Source organism: Pristiophorus japonicus, chromosome 4, assembly GCF_044704955.1.
Source record: "Pristiophorus japonicus isolate sPriJap1 chromosome 4, sPriJap1.hap1, whole genome shotgun sequence".
NCBI classification, from domain to species: Eukaryota; Metazoa; Chordata; class Chondrichthyes; family Pristiophoridae; genus Pristiophorus; species Pristiophorus japonicus.
In genome coordinates this window covers 7,265,654-7,283,767 of record NC_091980.1, presented here as the reverse complement: position 1 = coordinate 7,283,767, position 18,114 = coordinate 7,265,654, and the positions used below count along the sequence as shown (strand labels likewise).

General features: G+C 51.4%; 1 protein-coding gene across 1 annotated transcript in view; it reads left to right on the top strand.

Annotated features, from left to right (window-relative positions):
• ndst1b (N-deacetylase/N-sulfotransferase (heparan glucosaminyl) 1b) overlaps positions 1-10,083 on the top strand; it is a 367,233-nt gene extending 357,150 nt beyond the window's left edge. Inside the window, exons 13-14 of the mRNA XM_070877113.1 lie at positions 1,216-1,318; positions 3,966-10,083. Of these exons, the coding sequence (XP_070733214.1) occupies positions 1,216-1,318; positions 3,966-4,085 (223 nt within the window). The 3' untranslated portion in view covers positions 4,086-10,083. The remainder of the gene's footprint in view (positions 1-1,215; positions 1,319-3,965) is intronic.
• Positions 10,084-18,114: the final 8,031 nt, after the last annotated feature.

Sequence of the window (18,114 nt, the reverse complement as noted above, 5' to 3'; positions counted from 1 at the left end):
ATCACAAAGAGGCCCAATCCAGCCTGTATGCGAAAAACTAAGCACAAAAGGACATTGCAATTACCAAGCTAATATTTCCATCAGGAAACAGTTTTCGAACATCAACCCACCCAAAACATATCAACTTTTAACGAGCCCGCCAAAATATTACAAAGAAGAGTCAAGCCCGCCAAATTTAAACAAAGAATTTTAAACTGATTTGGCGCCAAGATTAGAACAACTCAAACTGTATAACTGGCCCCCTGTTTCAATAGAGGGTATGTCATATTGCTCGTGCTATACTATGACTATGTCATCAAGACAAGGAGAGAAACCAATGCGACAGTTGTAAACTAACTTCTCCAGCCTCAAAGTCCTGAAGTCCTGAAGGAAGGAAGAACATCGCGGCAGCGACTGACCACAACCAACGTGGTATCAGCGAAAAACCACCGCGATCGACCAAACTCGGAAAAAAACTCCAACGGGGAGAAAACCGCAGAATGGAAAGGCTTCCACTCCACAATCTAATCCTGACCTACCAACGGGTAAAACATTACCTAAAAGACTGTAGAAACCTATTTCAAAGCAAAGAAAACGGGTACTTACCCCACAGATCCAAAACGCACCTTACCGCATCAGCGGACTCAACCCAACTGAAGATTGCGCAGTAAAAGGTCTTCTCCGACATTCGGGGTACGGCAAGCAGACCCTACCACATCCAGTGAACCCCGAAACCGCGATCTTCCATTAACTGTCAAAAGGATTGATAAGCATAGTCCCTGCCTGCCCTGGAGTCTAACCTAGCCAGGATTAGGTATTGGGAGGTGGGAGGTATAATTCTACTGTAACCCCCTTTGAACGTAATGTGTTGTTTTCCATTCGAGTCATTATAAGCTATTGTAACCCCCTCTGAGTGTGTAAGGTATTGTTCTTTAATAAGTTCGAATAAGTTTTGACATTGTACTTTCTTATTAGAGTAATTATTAATTTGTAATTTCTTGACTGTAATAAAACCAAAGTTCTCTTGCATCAAACCAGTGTCCTCTGCACTTTGTCACACCCCCTTAAATAAACCCAGAGTCCAGAACCCAAGGGAGTGGGAGCGATTCGAACCGCTCAGGTTGGTCAGAGGTGAACCTGACCCCCTCATGGAGACCATCCCCCTTACAGAATAATGGGGAGGGAAAAGGACTTTTAATGGCAGTCATTGACGCACATTACTTTCTTGAATTTCAGATTTGAACCGAAGAAAGGATTCTGGTGTCAGGTGCTGGAAGGCAATAAAGCCAAGTGTCTGGGGAAGAGCAAAGGACGGAAATACCCCGAGATGGACCCAGATGTAGGTACTCCATGCTCACAATGTACTGACATGTGTCAAAGAAAGACTTGCATTTATATAGCGCCTTTCACGACTACCAGACGTCTCAAAGCGCTTTACAACCAATGAAGTACTTTTGGAGTGCGGTCACTGTTGTAATGTGGGAAACGCGGCAGCCAATTTGCGCACAGCAAGCTCCCACAAACAGCAATGTGAAAGTGACCAGATAATCTGTTTTTAGTGATGTTGATTGAGGGATAAATATTGGCCTCAGGACATTGGGGATAACTCCCCTGCTCTTCTTCAAAATAGTGCCGTGGGATCTTTTTCGGACTCCTGAGAGATCAGACAGGGCCTCGGCTTAAAGTCTCATCCGAAAGATAGCGCCCCATCAGTGCGACGCTCCCTCAGTACTGCCCCTCTGACACTGCGGCACTCCCTCAGTACTGCCCCTCCGACAATGCAGCGCTCCCTCAGTACTGCCCCTCCGACAATGCAACGCTCCCTCAGTACTGCCCCTCCGACAATGCAGCGCTCCCTCAGTACTGCCCCTCTGACAGTGCAGCACTCACTCCCTCAGCACTGCCCCTCCGACGTGCAGCACTCCCTCAGCGCTGCCCCTCAGACTATGCAGCACTCCCTCAGCACTGGGAGTGTCAGCCTAGATTTTTGTGCTCAAGTCTCTAGAGTGGGACTTGAACCCACAACCTTCTGACGCGGAGACGAGAGCACTACCCACTGAGCCACGGCTGAAACTGCACCAACACACGTGCTGTGTGCTTGGAGCTCAGGCAGGATACTCCAGGCACTTTCTGGACCTGTGTCTGTGATGTGGCAGAAGATTTTGCTGCGTCCAATAAAGACGTTATTCAATGTTGCTGTTGGTGCTGAGAATTCAGCCGAGACAGCTCAGAAATCTTAACATTGTGACTTCATTCTCTCCACACACTCTTGCTACACGTGTGCAGGGCTTTGGTGAGACCGTATCTGGAGTACTGAGCACAGTTTTGGTCTCCTTATCCGAGAAAGGACACACTTGCCTGAGAGGCAGTGCAACAAAGGTTCACTAGATTCTCATATCCGCAGCATAACTAAGACCGCCTATTTTCACCTCCGTAACATCGCCCGTCTCCGCCCCTGCCTCAGCTCATCCGCTGCTGAAGCCCTCATCTGTGCCTTTGTTGCCTCTAGACTTGACTATTCCAATGCACTCCTGGCTGGCCTCCCACATTCTACCCTACGTACACTAGAGGTGATCCAATACTGGGCTGCCCATGTTCTAACTCGCACCAAGTCCCGCTCACCCATCACCCCCTGTGCTCGCTGCCCCGTGTCCTAACTCGCACCGAGTCCCGCTCACCCATCACCCCCTGTGCTCGCTGACCTACATTGGCTCTCGGTTAAGCAACGCCTCGATTTCAAAATTCTCATCCTTATTTTCAAATCCCTTCATGGCCTCGCCCCTCCCTATCTCTGTAATCTCCTCCAGCCCCACAGCCCCCCCGAGATGTCTGCGTTCCTCTAATTCTGCCCTCTTGAGCATCTCTGATTATAATCGCTCCACCATCGATGGCCATGCCTTCTGTTGCCTGGGCCCCAAGCTCTGGAACTCCCTCCCTAAACCTCTCCGCTTCTCTACCTCTCTTTCCTGCTTTAAAATGCTCCTTAAAACCTACCTCTTTGACCAAGCTTTTGGTCACCTCCTTATGTGGCTCGGTGTTAAATTTTGTTTGATAATCGCTCCTGTGAAGCACCTTGGGATGTTTTACTGCGTTAAAGTCGCTATATAAATATAAATTGTTGTTGGAACTGATACGAGTTTCCTTCGTCCGTTATTGGCTGGACTGCCGTACGATCTGGTAGCATCCACAAGTCATAGAATCATAGAAATTTACAGCACAGAAGGAGGCCATTCGGCCCATCGTGTCCGTGCCGGCCGACAAAGAGCTATCCAGTCTAATCCCACTTTCCAGCTCTTGGTCCGTAGCCCTGTAGGCTACGGCACTTCAAGTGCAAGACCACACGAAATAGAAGCAGGAATTGACCATTTGGCCCCTCAAGCCTGCTCCGCCATTCAATACGATCATGGCTGATCTGATCATGGACTCAGCTCCACTTCCCCGCCCGCTCCCCATAACCTTTTACTCCCTTATCGCACAAAAAGTACTTTTTAAATGTGGTGAGGGTTTCTGCCTCTACCACCCTTTCAGGCCGTGAGTTCCAGACCCCCACCACCCTCTGGGTGAAGAAACTTCTTCTCAAATCCCCCCTGTAAGTTGTTGGGATTGGATTCACCCACTGTTGTGTTGTTGCCGTGGGAGGGACAGTCACAGAGCCCTGCTTCCTTCTCATAAGAACATAAGAAATAGGAGCAGGAGTTGGCCATACGGCCCCTCGAGCCTGCTCCGCCATTCAATAAGATCATGGCTGATCCGATCATGGACTCAGCTCCACTTCCCCGCCCGCTCCCCATAACCCCTTATTCCCTTATCGGCTAAGAAACTGTCTGTCTCTGTCTTAAATATATTTAAATATCCCGGCTTCCACAGCTCTCTGAATTCCAGCGAATTCCACAGATTTACAACCCTCATAGTTTATTAAAATGCATTTCTTTGACGGTCTTTATGACGGTAACAGTCAATTGTGCTTTCTCTTTCCCTCTCTGCAGTCGCGAGCGTTTTTGCGAGAGTACTATCGGGACCCCAACATCGAGCTGTCGAAGCTGCTATACAAACTGGGGCAGACCCTGCCCACCTGGCTGAGAGAGGAACTCCAGAACAACAGGTAGCTGTCCCCGACACGCAAAGGGAAACGGCCCAACCCAGTGCGCCAGTGCTTCAAACACTTCTGCCAGGAGGCCGAGCCAAAATTTCTAGCCTTCATCGTCATCCATTTGTTCGGGGCCTCTTCCTTCTGAGCACTGACTGGGTCTGCTGGGGCAACGGAAGCATTCAACACCGCTGATGGCTCTCTGGCCCCGCAGGGGAGGACCGTGCTTATTTATTTAAGTGCTGACTGGACGATTGTGCGGTTCATTGTATATTTCCATCTCTGCGCTGTGAGAGCCTGCTCCCCCATTCCGGGCGTGACGGGGGACGGGGAACCAGAGGGGGAGTGAAATCTATGTAAGCAATAATTGGTTCCTCGAGGCGTTGCTGGAGTTCAGTCCGGACTTGTGCTCTCTCCTCCTGAAGTGTTGTGGTATGTGACCATTGTTCAGTCTTGACTGGCTCTCAAGAGAAGACGTAAGAACATAAGAAATAGGAGCAGGAGTCAGCCATACGGCCCCTCGAGCCTGCTCCACCATTCAATACGATCATGGCTGATCCGATCATGGACTCAGGTCCACTTCCCCGCCCGCTCCCCAGAACCCCTTATCCCCTTATCAGTTAAGAAACTGTCTCTGATTTTCGAGATCCACAGGAGTTCAACGTTGCGGGCAATCGCCTCTTTGTTCTTCAGAACCGTCGCAGTGGAGAGTATGTTGGAATTTCTCCTGAGGGAGGTCCCAGCACGGACTCCCCTCTCTTTCCCCGCCCCCCCCCCCCCACAACCCCCACCCATCCCCTGCCCTTCCCTACTCATGACAATCGGTTCAGAAAGACCTTTGCCTTAAGAGGATTATGTTTGACTGTCTCCCCGAGGAGCTTGTATCATGAAGAGTTTACCGTTCCTTTCTCCGGCAAAGCTTTTTTTTTTGTTGGAAGTCGCTGATGGGATGGAATGCACACAGACTCCACACGCTGAGCAAAGCTGGAAATCAGGCAAACTGCCAAACGACGACTGCTCTCATTCAAAGGCCTGAGAGGAGAGGGCCATTTGTGTACAGTTAGGAGCAGACTCGTGTTACAAAAAAAAACGATTTAAGATGACCACTATTTACTTAATCTCACTTGTAACACTTTGCAGCTAAACCCTAAGTATCAGATCACCGCACCCCCTCCCCCCCATCGCCACGTTAAATTTATATTCTTGTTCAAAGGGACATCATCGCTTTTCTACGCAAACTGTTTTACGGAACGCTGTCACAAAGCGCTGAAGAGAATTCTCCGTGTGTCAGCCACAAGGCACTGCCGATGTTCGATGACCACGAATGCAATTAAGTTCCCCCAAATTTTAAGCGGGTTGATGGCGTGCAATGCACTCGATGTAATTGCATCCTGGTTAACGGGTGCTCCACCCTTGCAAAAATCTCTGTTCTACTGGCGAGCCTTAGCCTCTGTCTGGTGTTCACAGTGGGTTCGGCCTCTGACTAGTTTGGAGTTTGAAATATTTTATTGTCTTATTCTTTTAAAACTTTGGCTTAGAAATTCATCTCTGGCATTATCGCATCACCCCCCCCCACCCCCCCCTGTTAAACCCAACACCTGGTATTCAGTTATATTGACTGCAAATATATACAACAGCAGTCGCTACACTACCTCCCGCTTTCGAACGGGGCGGGGGTTGGGGGTGGGGGAGGAACAAGGGTTGTCCCATCTTCAAGAAAACATTGTGCAAGAATTTCCACACAATAAGCTGTTTGATTCACTTTATAGGGACGGGAATAGAGGCCATTCTGCCCCTCGAGCCTGTTCCGCCATTGGATGAGATTATGGCTGATCTCTGATCTAACTCCATCTACCCGCCTTTGGCCCGTATTCCTTCGGTTAACAGTAAGCTATCTCCAATTTAAAATTAACAATTGACCCAGCCTCAATTGCCGTTCCCGGAAGAGAGATCCAAACTTCTACCACCCTTTGTGTGTAGAAGTGTTTACAAGTGAAAGGTCTGGCTCTAATTTTTAGACTGTGCCCCCCCCCCCCCTAGTCCGAGAATCCCTGCAACCTATTTGCATCACGGGTTCTTTGCTTAAGAATTCATAGCAACACATTGCTATTGAGAATTAGTTGGTTTATTAGCAAAGGTTTAACAATCACACTGCACATTACCAGGCTCACAGTCACCTGCCTCATCGTGAATAACCGAGACCCAACTGGCCGGGGTTTTATTGAGTCCTGTGAGCATCATGTGACTGGTTAAGCCACTCCCAACTCAACAGCTCTACCAATCTGTGAGCATACTCACCTGTGCGTACATTATAATCCCCAACCAGTGGAAATAATATCTTTCTATCTACCCTATCTGCTCCCCTTAACATCCTGAAAACTTCGATCAGATCACCCTTTAACCTTCTAAAATCTAGGAACTACAACGCTAATTTGTGTAATCTCTCCTCGTTAACCCTTGGGGTCCGGGTTTCAAATCCTGGTAAACCTATGCTGCACTCCCTCCAAGGCCAATATATATATAACCTTCCTAAGCTTTATACAGCTTTTCCAATTACTCTAGCCCAGGTCAGTGAACTGGCAAAGGCCCTGCATTTCACAGAGCGGCTTCTGAATTGGGACCCAGTAGGCTCCGGCAGGGACTTATATTTTGGCAGTATTGTGTGTGCCAATGGTCACCGTTGCTCCTTTGACCGTGGTTGCGAAATCTTGAGCGTCTTTGGCTGCTATCGCTAAGGAGACAAACGCGCTTCATTCGGTTTTCTGCACTGCAGCCGAACGTCCATTATCAGCACTGTGGCGGGACGGACAATCAGGGTTCCCCAAATCTTGGGTCTTGGGCACAGCTTCAGAATGAAGTGAGAGAAACTGGGTTTGAACCCGCCCTTGGACTGTGAGGTGACCTCGGGGCCTGAACCGCCGCTTTCTGTAGGAGCCGCGATCACCTCAAAGAAGCGGACGCGGGGATCGGTAAGGAGTCGCCGATATTTCAGAAGTCGCCCTCCATTTTTGTTTCCCGTGGCGGACACCCGTGTTGCCGCCCCGTTGGGCGCGCCCCAGCGACCCCCCCTTTCCACCCCGCGTGGGAAACCGCCCTGCAGGAGGGGATTGGTCGGCGCTCGGTGCCCCATGACAACTTTCCCCCAGGTGGGAAGCTGTGTGTGGCTGGTCGGCACGGCCCGTCCGGCCTTGAAGGGGAGGGAGCGCCTACCCTTAAAGGGGAGGGCGCGTCCGGTCTTAAAGGGGAGGGCACGTCCGGCCTTAAAGGGGAGGGCACGTCCGGCCTTAAAGGGGAGGGCACGTCCGGCCTTAAAGGGGAGGGCACGTCCGGCCTTAAAGGGGAGGGCGCGCCTACCCTTAAAGGGGAGGGCGCGTCCAGCCTTAAAGGGGAGGGCGCGTCCGCCTTTAAAGGGGAGAGCAGATCCACGGCCCGCCATTTTACTTTCGTTTTAATTGTCGGCTGACTCCGAGGTCGGCCTGACAATGGAGCCCATGGGGTTCGGCAGGCCTCCCAACAGGCACCTCCTCTTGGGTACTGGACCGCTGGCCTGGCCAAAACCCTTCCTGGTGGCCCAGCGGGACAAACTGAACTAATTGCAGAGCTCCAAGATCGGTCAGGGCGCCCCCTGTTGTTCGGAGAGCAATTTCGGCCCCAAGATGTGTCAGACAGAAGATTGGGGCGAGAGGATTGGAGAGTGAGGCGACAAGGCAGATAACCGGGAAATGCAGTTTTCTGGTGTGCAAGGGTAACGGAGGTTCTGTGGTGGGATTTTGCCAGACCCAACCCGAAAGTACCCAGTGGTAGAAGGGGGGCTGCTTCCGGACATCGTGTCTCTGTGGGTCAGCTCCAGAAATGGATCCTTTTGTTTGATTGGAAGCCCGATGTTTGGATCGAAACTTGCAGTCGGATCTAGGCAATACATACTTGTGTCTGGCCCATTCTTCCTCCTCACCGGAGGTCAGCTGCATCTGACAAGGCAGGGGGCCACCGCTATCTGTTTCTCATCTGTGAGTGTGCCTGTGTGTGTTTGAGAGGGTGTGTGCATGAGAGTGAGTGTGTGAGAGTGACAGTGTGTGTGTTTGTGAGTGTGACTGAGAGTGTGTGTGTGAGAGTGAGTGTGTCTGAGTGACAGTGTTTGTGAGTGTGACTGAGAATGTGTGTGAGAGAGTGTGTGTGTGTGTGTGTGAGGGAGTGACTGAGAGTGTGGGTGAGAGTGACTGAGTGTGACTGAGAGTGTGTGTTGTGTGTGTGTGTATGAGACTGAGAGTGTGTGTGTGAGTGTGAGGGAGTGACTGAGAGTGTGTGTGAGAGTGACTGAGAGTGTGTGTTGTGTGTGTGTGTATGAGACTGAGAGTGTGTGTGTGAGTGTGAGGGAGTGACTGAGAGTGTGTGTGAGAGTGACTGAGAGTGTGTGTTGTGTGTGTGTGTATGAGACTGAGAGTGTGTGTGTGAGTGTGAGGGAGTGACTGAGAGTGTGTGTGAGAGTGACTGAGAGTGTGTGTTGTGTGTGTGTGTATGAGACTGAGAGTGTGTGTGTGAGTGTGAGGGAGTGACTGAGAGTGTGTGTGAGTGTGACTGAGAGTGTGTGTTGTGTGTGTGTGTATGAGACTGAGAGTGTGTGTGTGAGTGACTGAGATTGTGTGTGAGTGAAAGTGACAGTGTTTGTGTGAGTGAGTGTGTGTGAGAGTGACTGACAGTGTGTGGGAGAGAGAGTGTGTGGGAGAGAGAGTGAGAGTGACTGAGACTGTATGGATAAGAGTGTGTGAGTGAGTGTGTGTGTGTGAGTGAGATATATCGAAAACCTTCCAAGATTGAGCATCACATGAAATGTGAAGTTTACATCCGTGTAAACTTTTAGCAAACTGTTATCGCGGTAACTTAACTGAAGGTGTGGAAATCTGTTGATTAAATACCCTGTGATTTACTGTAACGTTAACACTCTTCATCATTGGAATCGGAAACTGTGTGACGGAGTTTTGACTGTTTTGCTTCCATCCAGAGGGAACCGAACACTTCCGAGTTACAGTCTTGTGCGTTTAGTTTAAGGTCACCATTCACACGAGTTCATTGGAATTCGGAACAGCCTTGCCCCGGTCCCCTGTTGGAGGGCGATGCTGTTCCATTTTGCTTGCTCGGTTTGACTGCGAGTTCCTCTTGCACCCTGACACCTCTAGCTTCCCTCGATCCATCCCTCCGCCCCTGCGGGTGAGGATGAAACAGTCGTGGCTACCCACTGCCTTTCCGCAACTTTTACCAGTAACATTTTTTGGGGGGTCGTTTTCATTCCCCCCCGCCACCCTCTCAGCAAACCTTCAGCGCCCCTGTTCTGACCCTGGCGAGGGACCTGTCCAAACTAATTTCTCCCCCCCCCCACCACCACCACCACCACCATGTTTTTTTTTTAAACTCGCAAAGCAAAAGGAGTCGGGGGTGTCCTGGAACCCACGGAGAGGCATTCGCAGGCCGCGAGGGCATTTCTGTATTATTTGTGAATAGTGTACAATTGTCGAGTGCATTTTGAGTTGGCCTGGTCTGGGCTCTGACCAATCCGGTCTGGGCTCTGACCAATCCGGTCTGGGCTCTGACCAATCCGGTCTGGGCTCTGACCAATCCCCGGTCTGGGCTCTGACCAATCCCCGGTCTGGGCTCTGACCAATCCCCGGTCTGGGCTCTGACCAATCCCCGGTCTGGGCTCTGACCAATCCGGTCTGGGACCTCCTCCAACGTGGTTTATAAAGCACACTGACACAGTGACCACTGTACCATCACAGGCAGTCCCTCAGCATCGAGGAACCACTGTATAAAGTCAAGACAACGACAGCAAGTTTACCCAGTGTCGCTGCGTTTTTTTTTAAACATGGTGCCAATAAATTGGGAGTTTGTGTTCTCGGATTCATGCTGCCACTGAACGAGCTCGGAAAGTGTTTTTATATATGAATATATAAAATGTTTTTGTAAAATTGTCAGTATTGCATTTCCTGCTGTCGAATCAAGTTGTAAAATGGAGGCATTGTAGATAAAGACTTAACCTTCTAAAAGCTGTGTCCTTTGTGTGTTTTGAGGCTGTCTTTACAGGCTCCATGTCCCCAATTTCCGGGCCGATACTCTGTGCCCTTTGCACAGCAGCCAAGGCCAGACAATAAGCTCAAAAGAAAGGAAAAACCAGTTCCTGAGATATATTCAAGAGGGAGTTAGATGTGGCCCTTACGGCTAAAGGGATCAAGGGGTATGGAGAGAAAGCAGGAAAGGGGTACTGAGGGAATGATCAGCCATGATCATATTGAATGGTGGTGCAGGCTCGAAGGGCCGAATGGCCTACTCCTGCACCTATTTTCTATGTTTCACTACTTTAGGATGTTCCAAAGTGCTTCACAGACAATGAAGCACTTTTTGGAGTGTAGTCACTGTTGTAATGTGGGAAACGCGGCAGCCAATTTGCGCACAGCAAGCTCCCACATACAGCAATGTGATAATGACCCAGATCATCTGTCTCTAGTGATGTTGGTTAAAGGATAAATATTGACCCCATAACACCAGGGAGTGCAATCCCTGCTCTTGTTCGAATATTGCCATAGAATCTTTTACACCAGCTATAACGGGGGCCTCGGTTCAGTGTCTCTTTCGAAAGACGCCACCTCCGACAGTGCAGTGCTCCCTCAATACTGCCCCTTCGACAGTGCAGTGCTCCCTCAGTACTGCCCCTCCGACAGTGCGGCGCACCCTCAGTACTGCCTCTCCGACAGTGCAACACTCCCTCAGTATTGCCCCTCCAACAGTGCGGTGCTCCCTCAGTACTGCCCCTCCGACAGTGCGGTGCTCCCTCAGTACTGCCCCTCCGACAGTGCAACACTCCCTCAGTACTTCCCCTCCGACAGTGCAATGCTCCCCCAGTACTGCACCTCCGACAGTGCAGCACTCCCTCAGTACTGCCCCTCCGACAGTGCAGCGCTCCCTCAGTACTGCCCCTCCGACAGTGCAGCGCTCCCTCAGTACTGCCCCTCCGACAGTGCGACACTCTCTCAGTACTGCCCCTTCGACAGTGCGACACTCTCTCAGTACTGCCTTCCGACAGTGCGACACTCTCTCAGTACTGCCCCTCCGACAGTGCGGCGCTCCCTCAGTACTGCCCCTCCGACAGTGCAGCGCTCCCTCAGTACTGCCCCTCCGACAGTGCGACACTCTCTCAGTACTGCCCCTCCGACAGTGCAGCGCTCCCTCAGTACTGCCACTCCGACAGTGCGACACTCTCTCAGTACTGCCCCTCCGACAGTGCGGCGCTCCCTCAGTACTGCCCCTCTGACAGTGCGGCACTCCCTCAGTACTGCCCCTCCGACAGTGCAGCGCTCCCTCAGTACTGCCCCTCCGACAGTGCGACACTCTCTCAGTACTGCCCCTCCGACAGTGCGACACTCTCTCAGTACTGCCCCTCCGACAGTGCGACACTCTCTCAGTACTGCCCCTCCGACAGTGCAGCGCTCCCTCAGTACTGCCCCTCCGACAGTGCAGCGCTCCCTCAGTACTGCCCCTCCGACAGTGCAGCGCTCCCTCAGTACTGCCCCTCCGACAGTGCGACACTCTCTCAGTACTGCCCCTCCGACAGTGCAGCGCTCCCTCAGTACTGCCCCTCCGACAGTGCGACACTCCCTCAGTACTGCCCCTCCGACAGTGCGACACTCTCTCAGTACTGTCCCTCCGACAGTGCGACACTCCCTCAGTACTGCCCCTCCGACAGTGCGACACTCTCTCAGTACTGCCCCTCCGACAGTGCAGCGCTCCCTCAGTACACACCCGGAGAGTGCAGAAATTTCGGCCCAATGTGTGCTTGACTGAAAATAATGCTGCATTAAACATTGAACTGTTTGCACGAAAACTTGTCGATACGGAAAACGCCCGTTTCAGAACAAAGAGCATATACTGATGCAAACATTTGAAGCATTCACTTCATTTGATGTTGGGAACTTTCTGATTCCAGGCATTTTTCCAGTGTGTTTTACTTCCTACCATAATGACACTTAGTGATTTAGTGATAAAGGCTAACGTTGGAGTCTCTGAAAGCCTTCAAGTGGGAGTTCCTGATGCGAGCATGGTGTAGATTAAATTAATAGACAACACTGGGCCCGTGTGATCTCCAGGACTCGTTCAATCACCTGAAGGGTTCGGAGAGGAATTTTCCAATGTATTTTTTTCCCTTATTGTTCCTTGTTTTTTTTTCTCTGGTTTATTTTAGCTCCTCTCAGGAGATTATATAGAAAACATAGAAAATAGGTGCAGGAGTAGACCATTCGGCCCTTCTAGCCTGCACCGCCATTCAATGAGTTCATGGCTGAACATGTAACTTCAGTACCCCATTCCTGCTTTCTCGCCATACCCCTTGATCCTCCTAGTAGTAAGGACTACATCTAACTCCTTTTTGAATATATTTAGTGAATTGGCCTCAACAACTTTCTGTGGTAGAGAATTCCACAGGTTCACCACTCTCTGGGTGAAGAAGTTCCTCCTCATCTCGCCCTTAAATGGCTTACCCCTTATCCTCAGACTGTGACCCCTGGTTCTGGACTTCCCTAACATTGGGAACATTCTTCCTGCATCTAACCTGTCTAAACCCATCAGAATTTCAAACGTTTCTATGAGGTCCCCTCTCATTCTTCTGAACTCCAGTGAATACAAGCCCAGTTGATCCAGTCTTTCTTGATAGGTCAGTCCCGCCATCCCGGGAATCAGTCTGGTGAACCTTCGCTGCACTCCCTCAATAGCAAGAATGTCCTTCCTTAGGTTAGGAGACCAAAACTGTACACAATACTCCAGGTGTGGCCTCACCAATGCCCTGTACAACTGTAGCAATACCTCCCTGCCCCTGTACTCAAATCCCCTTGCTATGAAGGCCAACATGCCATTTGCTTTCTTAACCGCCTGCTGTACCTGCATGCCAACCTTCAATGACTGATGTACCATGACACCCGGGTCTCGTTGCACCTCCCCTTTTCCGAATCTGTCACCATTCAGATAATAGTCTGTCTCTCTGTTTTTACCACCAAAGTGGATAACCTCACATTTATCCACATTATACTTCATCTGCCATGCATTTGCCCACTCACCTAACCTATCCAAGTCGTTCTGCAGCCTCATAGCATCCTCCTCGCAGCTCACACTGCCACCCAACTTAGTGTCATCTGCAAATATAGCTAGGAGGAGAGAGAAAGAAAGACTTACATATATACAGTGCCCTTCACGACCACGGGACGTCTCCAAACACTTTACAGCCAATGATGTACTTTGTGAAGTGTAGTCACTGTTGTAATGTGGGAAACGCAGCAGCCTATTTGAGCACAGCAAGATCCCACAAACAGCTACTTCCTCTTAGGCAGTCCCCCGGAGCCGAGGATGACTTGCTACCACACTAATATGAGTTCTCAGGTGACTGATGAGTCCAATGCGGGACCTACAGTCTCTGTCACAGGTAGGGCAGGCGGAAGTCGGAGGGACGGGTGGGTGGGTGGGTGGGGGGGGCTTGGGTTGTCGTGCGCTCCTTCCGCTGTTTGTGCTTGGCTTCCGCGTGCTCCCGTCGAAGAGACTCGAGCTGTTCGGCGCCTTCCCGGATATTCCTCCTCCACTTTCAGCTTTCTTGGGCCAGCGATTCTCAAGAGTCGGAGGGGAAGTTGCCCTTTTTCAAGGAGGCTGAAAAAGCTCTCGGTCACAAACAGCAATGTGATAACCGGATAATCTTTTTTTTTTAATGTTGATTGAGGGATAAATATTGGCCCCAGGACACCACAGAATAACTCCCCTGCTCTTCTTCAAAATAGTAACATGGGATCTTTCACGTCCACCTCAGAAGGGTGATGGGGCCTCGGTTTAACGTCTCATCCGAGAGGGAGAGGAAGTGCCGAGCCATGATGCTCAGGCCTTCAGGTTGCGGGGCAGGACTGTGGGACCTGCTCCCCTTTTCCTGCTCTTCAATTTTGTACGTTCCGTATGTTTACATCTCTCCGCCCCCGCTCCGCCCCCGCCCCCGCCCCCGCCCCCGCCCCCAAGCTGGCCTGGTGAGTAAATAGGCCGGGTGATCCGGCATTGAGCTATAGAATCGGAGAATCACCATCATCATCATAGGCAGTCCCTCGGAATCGAGGAAGACTTGCTTCCACTCTTAAAATGAGTCTTTAGGTGACTGAACAGTCCAATATGAGAACCACAGTCCCTGTCACAGGTGGGACAGACAGTGGTTGAGGGAAGGGTGGGTGGGACTGGTTTGCCGCACGCTCCTTCTGCTGCCTGCGCTTGCTTTCTGCACGCTCTCGGCGACGGGACTCGAGGTGCTCAGCGCCCTCCCGGATGCTCTTCCTCCACTTAGGGCGGTCTTTGGCCAGGGACTCCCAGGTGTCGGTGGGGATGTTGCACTTTATCAGGGAGGCTTTGAGGGTGTACCTTGTAACGTTTCCTCTGCCCCCCCTTTGGCTCGCTTGAGGTGAAGGAGTTCCGAGTAGAGCGCTTGCTTTGGGAGTCTCGTATCTGGCATGCGGACATTGTGGCCCGCCCAGCGGAGCTGATCGAGTGTGGTCAGTGCTTCAATGCTGGGGATGTTGGCCTGGTCGTGGACGCTGATGTTGGTGCGTCTGTCCTCCCGGGGGATTTGTAGGATCGTTGGTTAAAATGCATTGAGAGCAGAAAGCAACACTCTCGGAGGCTGGCTGTATGTTTGCGGCCTTAACCATCTCGCTTACCCGATTACCGTAGCAACCAGTGTCTGCAGAACTTCCCTCACCGCCGATGTGCCAAATCCTCCCAACTACTAATTAGCGCAGGTCTCCGGGAGAAACAGCTGCCAGCAAAATCTATCAGTTGTCCAGCATTTCGGAGCTCTGCACAGCAGGACTGCGAGTATTAAGCCTGAGTATTGTTCAGTCCTGATCCAGCCACTGCTGAGATCTCGGGTGACTGAACAGTCCAATACAGGAATTACAGTCTCTGTCACAGGTGGGACAGACAGTGGTTGAGGGAAAGGGTGGGTGGGGAGTCTGGTTTGCCGCACGCTCCTTCCGCTGCCTGCGCTTGGTTTCTGCATGCTCTCGGCGACGAGACTCGAGGTGCTCAGCGTCATCCCGGATGCTCTTCCTGCACTTAGGGCGGTGTGATATATTTACAGAGCACAGCACACACAGCTTCCTAACATGGCAGGCAGCTCTCTCGGAAGTCTCCGGAATTGCCTGGTTCTGTTTAATGATTAACTATGCGCTTGCAGTACACAATACGTCCACATTCACAGTTTGGAGCTACAAACATTACAAGTTTACAGACAATACAGGCGGTCTTTGGCCAGGGATTCCGAGGTGTCAGTGGGGATGTTGCATTTTATCAGGGAGGCTTTGAGGGTGTCCTTGTAACGTTTCCTCTACCCGCCTTTGGCTCGTTTGCCGTGTAGGAGTTCCGAGTAGAGCGCTTGCTTTGGGAGTCTCGTGTCAGGCATGCGAACAATGTGGCCCGCCCAGCGGAGCTGATCAAGTGTGGTCAGTGCTTCAATGCTGGGGATGTTGGCCTGGTCGAGGACGCTAACATTGGTGCATCTGTCCTCCCAGGGGATTTGCAGGATCTTGCGGAGACATCGCTGGTGGTATTTCTCCAGCGATTTGAGGTGTCTGACCCCAAGGCGCAATAGATAAAGACATAATAACATAAGAAATAGGAGCAGGAGTTGGCCATTCGGCCCCTCTAGCCTGCTCCGCCATTTAATAAGATCATGGCTGATCATCGACCTTAACTCCACTTTCCCGCCCGATCTCAATATCCTTTGATTCCACTAGACTGCAAAAATCCACAACTAATCATTCATCTTGAGTAAGCTGTGAAAACTGAATGTTTAACTACACTATGTATTTATACAGCGACTTTAATGTAATAAATCTTCCCAAGGCACTTCACAGGAGCAATTATCAAACAGCATTTGACACCGAGCCTCATAAGGAGATATTCAACCAGGTGACCAAAGGCTTGGTCAGCAGGGTCTTAAAGAAGGAAAAAGGGGAGGAGAGGCAGAGAGGTTTAGGGGGGGAGTTCCAGAGCTTGGGGCCCAGGCAGCTGAAGGCACGGCCACCGATGATTGAACGATTATAATCAGGGATGCTCAGGAGGGCAGAATTAGAGGAGCGCAGACATCTGGGGGGGTTGTGGGGCTGGAGGAGATTACAGAGATAGGGAGGGGACGAGGGCCATGGAGGGATTTGTAAACAAGGATGAGAATTATGAAATTGAGGCGTTGCTTAACCGGAAGCCAACGTAGGTCAGCGAGCACAGGGGGTGATGGGTGAGCGGGACTTGGTGCGAGTTAGGACACGGGGCAGCGAGCACAGGGGGTGATGGGTGAGCAGGACTCGGTGCGAGTTAGGACACGGGGCAGCGAGCACAGGGGGTGATGGGTGAGCAGGACTCGGTGCGAGTTAGGACACGGGGCAGCGAGCACAGGGGGTGATGGGTGAGCGGGACTCGGTGCGAGTTAGCACACGGGGTTGTGAGCACAGGGGGTGATGGGTGAGCGGGACTTGGTGCGAGTTAGGACACGGGGCAGCGAGCACAGGGGGTGATGGGTGAGCGGGACTTGGTGCGAGTTAGGACACGGGCAGCCGAGTTTTGGATCACCTCTAGTTTACGTAGGGTAGAATGTGGGAGGCCGGCCAGGAGTGCGTTGGAATAGTCAAGTCTAGAGGTAACAAAGACATGGATGAGGGCTTCAGCAGCGGATGAGCTGAGGCAAGGGCCGAGACGGGCGATGTTACGCAGGTGGAAATAGGCCGTTTTAGCGGTGGCGCCCATATGTTGTCGACAGTGTTCCCGTTAAGCGGTCTGGTGTTCCCACGCAGGCTGCTCACTGGTTTCTAAATAGATAAACCGCACATGCACAGCCTGTTAAAGGTGTTACGCACCCCAAAACAAGTTGGAGGGAACATTGATTTTCGGAAGCTCATTTCAGGGTCAGATATGACACCAATGTTGCGAACAGTCTGGCTCAGCCTCAGACAGGAGTTGGGGAGAGGAACGGAGTCGGTGGCTGGGGAACGCAGTTTGTGGCGGGGGACTGAAAACAATGGCTTCGGTCCTCCCAATATTTAATTGGAGAAAATTTCCGCTCATCGAGAACTGGATGTCGGACAAGCAGCCTGACAATTTAGAGAGCGTGGAGGGCTCGAGAGAAGTGGGGGTGAGGTAGAGCTGGATGTCATCAGCGTACATGTGGAAACTGAGGCTGTGTTTTCGGATGATGTCACCAAGGGGCAACATGTAGATGAGAAACGGGGGGGGGGGGGCCAAGGATAGATCCTTGGGGGAGCACCAGAGGTAACGATGCGGGGGTGGGAAGAGAAGCCATTGCAGGTGATTCTCTGACTACACCTGGGTAGATAAGAATGGAACCAGGCGAGTGCAGTCCCACCCAGCTGGCCGACGGTGGAGAGGCGTTGGAGGAGGATGGAGGGGTCAACTGTGTCAAAGGCTGCAGATGAGTCGAGGAGGACGAGGACGGATAGTTCGCCTTTGTCGCATGGGATCTCATTTGTGATTTTGATGAGAGCCGTTTTCGGTTCTGTGGCAGGGGTGGTAACCTGATTGGAGGGTTTCAAACAGTGGAGTTCTGGGAAAGATGTGCACGGATTTAGGAGGCGACAACACGTTCAAGGACTTTGGTGAGGAAAGGGAGGTTGGAGATGGGCCGGTAGTTTGCAAGGACGGAGGGGTCGAGGGTTGGTTTTTTGAGGAGAGGGGTGATGACGGCAGATTTGAGGGAGAGGGGAACAGTACCTGAGGAGAGAGAACCGTTAGCACTGTCGGCTAACGTGGGAGTCAGGAAGGGAAGTTGGGTGATCAGCAGTTTGGTGGGAATAGGGTCGAGGGAGCAGATAGGTAGGTCTCATGGACTAAATCTTAGAATAAGAGGCCGCCCATTTAAAACTGAGATGAGGAGGAATTTCTTCTCCCAGAGGGTTGTAAATCTGTGGAATTCACTGCCTCAGAGAGCTGTGGAAGCTGGGACATTGAATAAATTGAAGACAGAGATAGACAGTTTC